This window comes from Solanum lycopersicum, chromosome 1 (assembly GCF_036512215.1).
Source record: "Solanum lycopersicum chromosome 1, SLM_r2.1".
Lineage (NCBI taxonomy): Eukaryota > Viridiplantae > Streptophyta > Magnoliopsida > Solanales > Solanaceae > Solanum > Solanum lycopersicum.
The window spans coordinates 60,036,763-60,041,188 of NC_090800.1; the positions used below are offsets into that span (position 1 = coordinate 60,036,763).

Below are 4,426 nucleotides of genomic sequence, written 5' to 3' on the forward strand. Positions count from 1 at the left end.
ACTAGTTTGTGAACTGACGGTACCCCGTTTGACGGTTCGTAAGTCTGTCGATGGACCGTCGATTGTGTACAGATTTAGACCAAAGTTTATGACATACATGGGATCTACAGACACAATCGACAGTCCGTCTATTGAACGACGACCCGTCGTTCAATAGTAGATCTGTGCACCAGATCAAACTTTGTAGAATTCATGGGTTTGGTACTTGCACATTGAACACCCATTAAGATTTCTTTTTTTTTGTTTTTCTGACGCTTTTGAGACACGGACCCTGAACTACTCTGTAGCCAACACACTAAAAAAAGAACAATTGCAGATGAGTAAAAAAAAAGTGAAACAAGATAATGCAAATGTTCATAAAAAGAAAAGACAAAAACCTATTGTTTGCTAGAGGATACACCTTGGGTTTCCTCCCAAGAAGCTCCTAATTTAACATCGCAGCATGACACAAGATCCTTGATTACTCAGACTTCATCAAGGAGATGTGCTTTAACAACTTCATGGACACTCTTCGCATGCCCTAGGTACATCCTTATTCTATACCTATTGACCGTGAACTTCGAACCCTCATTGTTATCCAACTCAACCGCACCATGTGGGAATACTTTATTAATAAGGAATGGAGAAGTCCACTTGGACCTGAGTTTACCCGGAAACAAGCGTAGCCTAGAGTTTAATAGAAGAACAAAGTCCCTAACCGCAAATTGTCGCTTATAAATCTTTTGGTCATGGTACTTATTCATCTTGGTTTTGTAGATGGCTGAACTTTCATATGCTTTTAGGTGAAACTCATCAAGATCATTCAACCCGTTAAGTCTCTGTTCTACTACCTCATTCCAATCCATCTTCAGTTTCTTTATCGCCCACATGGCCTTGTGCTCTAACTCAACCGACAAGTGTCAAGCCTTCACATATACAAGTTGGTATGGATACATACCTATAGGGTCTTCTATGCAGTTCGGTAGGCCCAAAGGGCATCATTAAGCCTCCTTGACCAATCCGTTCTATAAGCTTTCACTATTTTCAAGAGGATCTACTTGATTTCTCTGTTGGACACCTCAACTTGCCCACTAGTCTATGGATGGTACGGAGTGGCTACATTGTGGAGAACCCCATATTTCTTCAACAGCCCTTTGAACACCTTGTTTCAAAGTGAGATCCCCTATCACTAATCATGGCCCTAGGTGTCCCAAATATGGAGAATATGTTATTTTTCAAGAATGCGGTGACTCTCTTCCCTTCATTGTTGGCAATTATTAAGGCTTCCACCCATTTTCAAACATAATACACCGCCACAAGAATATATTTCATCCAATGATAACTCACAAACGGGCCCATAAAATCAATGCGCCATACATCAAACAATTCAATCAGAAGAATGGGATTTAAATGGAGGTCTTGCCTGTTTGAAATTCCTCCATCTCTTTTGCACCTCTCACATAACTTGGCTAACTCATGAGCATCTTGGTGAATGGTTGGCCAATAGTACCCATACTGCAAAATCTTATGGGCAGTCCGGATACCACCATGATGCCCACCCACATGCGAGGAGTGGCATGCCTCCAAAACACTTAGCATCTCAACTTTCAGCACGCAATGACAAATAATCCCATCGGCACAACTCCGGTATGAGTAAGGATCATCCCAAAATAACTTTTTTACATCATGCATGAACTTTTTCCTCTGATGGAAGGACAAGTCCGATGGACTATATCACTAGCCAGATAATTCCCAAAATCGGTAAACCATGGAATCAAGGCATGAGAAGCAGCCAATACATGCTTATCAGGAAAGGTATCATCAATTTCAGGATTTTCACCCAAATCTCGCATAACTTCATCCACTAATCTGGGCAACATGTCTGCAACTTGATTTTTAGTCACTTTTCTATCTTTAACCTTAAAATCAAACTCTTGCAATGGTAGCACCCGTCTAATCAACCTTGGTTTCACATCCTTCTTTGCCTTCAAATACGTCAAAGTAGAGTGGTCTGTGTGCACTATAACTCTCGTGCTAAGCAAATAGGAGCAAAATATTTTGAAAGAAAATACCACCGTAAGGAGCTCTTGTTCAGTTAAAGTGTAATTCTTTTGTGCTTTATTTATGGCCTTACTAGCATAATAGATGGTGTGAAGGATTTTATCGCTTTTTTTCCTAATATCACACAAAGAGAAACCTCTCTAGCATAATACATCACCTTAAATGGCTTAGTCCAATCTTGGGAAATAATTATGGGCGCAGATACAAACTTCTCTTTCAACTCTCTAAACGCCTTCAGACAAGATTCTTCAAAATAGAATTTACATTCCTTTTCAAGTAACTTGCATAGAGGATGTGCAATTTTTGAGAAATCCTTAAAAAACCTCAGATAGAAGCCCGCATGTCCCAGAAAAATTCTCACACCTTTTACAGCAATAGGTGGAGGAAGTCTGTCTATAACCTCGACTTTTGCTTGATCAATCTCTATTTCCTTCTTTGAAACCCAATACAAAACCATCTTTCACCATAAAGTGACGTTTTTCCCAGTTTACCACAAGATTGCACTCCTCACTTCTTTTGAGAACCTCGGCCAAATGACTCAATCACTGATCAAACGAGTCACCGACCACTGGAAAATCATCCATAAATACCTCAATAGTTCCCTCCACCATATCAGAGAATATCGACATCATACATCTCTAAAATGTAGCAAGTGCATTACACAACCCAAAAGGCCTTGACTGTGAACATCCCATAAGGACAAGTAAAAGTGGTCTTTTCTTGATTCTCTGGTGCAATAGAGATTTGATTGTAACCCGAATAACCATCAAGAAAATAGTACCATCTTTTTCCTTTGAGTCTATCTAACATATGGTCCATGAAAGGCATAGGGAAATGGTCCTTCTAAGGCCATGCATTCAATTTCTGGTAATCCATACAAACTCTTAATCCAGTCACCAGCCTCATTGGATCAAGTTCGTTTCTCTCATTGGATACTACTGTCATTCACTCCTTTTTGGGCACACACTGAATAGGGTATACCCAACTACTATTTGCAATATGATATATGACTCCAACATCTAGTCACTTAATGTTCTACTTCTTCACTACCTCTTGCATAGGGTGATTCAAATGTCTTTGGTGCTCAATACTTGGCTTGTGATTGGGTATGAGTTCTATTTTTGTGGAAAAATACCAGGTGGAACCCCAATAATGTCCGAAAACAGTCCAACCAATGGCTCCTTTGAAACTCTTTAACACTTATACCAGACACTACTTGTTCCATATTCAAATTCGATGCAATGATTACCGGGAAAGTGTCATCTTTTTCAAAGAATACATACCTCAGATAAGGTGGTAGAGCCTTAAGCTTTAATTTTGGGGCCTCTTCAATAGATGGTTTTGCGGGTGGACACTCGCGATGATTTATATCTAACTCCAATTTTTTTAGTTTAAACAGATATTCGCCTCGTTCAAGCGCCGCAACCAAAGACCCATACTCTTCAATACCATCACTCTTAAAATTCATGATCACCTCCGCTAGTGCCTCAAAGCCAAGGAGCTCTTCGATTTGTACCTCTGATGTGCTCTCAACCCTGTAGGATATAGCAGATACCGTTTGTAGCTCACCACTCCGCTTCAAGGACCTACAAATGCTGAAAGTTGATTCTTTATTGCTCGACCTAAACTTCATCTACCATTTTTCCATACCATCTAAGGCGCGACAAGTAGCATGAAACGACCTCCCAAGAATAATAGGCACCTCAAAATCTACATCAAAGTCTATAATTACAAAATCGGCCAGAAATATAAATAACTCCACCTTCACGAGCACATCATAGAGTATCCTCATAGCGCTCTTCATTGTTTGATCTGTCATCTGTAACCGCATTAGAGTGTGCTTTGGGTCACCTAAACCCAATACCTTATTTATGGATAGACGCATGAGATTTATGCTTGCGTCGGGATCACATAGTGCTTTGGCAAAGTGTAATAAACCCATGGTACATGGAATGGTTAAAGAGCCCGGATCCTCCGTCTTTTCCACAAGAGACCTTGTAGTAATAGCACTACAATGCTGCATTCGGTCATCATTCTCAAAACTTACAAATCTCTTCTTTGTAACCATATCCTTCATGAACTTGGCATAACCGGGCAATTTTCTCTGGAGCTTCTATCAAAGGGACATTGATGGAAAGATGTTTCAACATAGTGATAAAACGTCGAGATTTACCATCCTCACTCTTCTTCACCAATCTCTGAGGGAATGGTGGTGGTGGTCTCCAAATGGGGATCTCTTTTTGGGATATCTCTGCTTCTTTCACCGCTTTGTCCACTAAGTCACCAGTAGTTTCAACTACCTCTTCATCTTTTCTCACCTCATCTTCTACTATAGTCAACATAGGTGGATAAATGGTTTGCTTACCCTCACGAGTAGTGACTGCCA

The 4,426-nt window shown here is 40.3% G+C and overlaps 1 protein-coding gene across 1 annotated transcript; it reads right to left on the bottom strand.

Moving 5' to 3' along the window:
• Window positions 1-2,582: 2,582 nt before the first annotated feature.
• On the bottom strand, window positions 2,583-4,063 carry LOC138343520 (uncharacterized). The gene is made up of 3 exons (XM_069294694.1): window positions 3,723-4,063; window positions 3,176-3,626; window positions 2,583-2,678 (listed from the first exon to the last, which is right to left on the bottom strand). The coding sequence occupies exons 1-3, from the start codon at window positions 4,061-4,063 to the stop codon at window positions 2,583-2,585; spliced, it is 888 nt and encodes a 295-aa protein (XP_069150795.1).
• Between the last annotated feature and the right edge of the window lie 363 nt (window positions 4,064-4,426).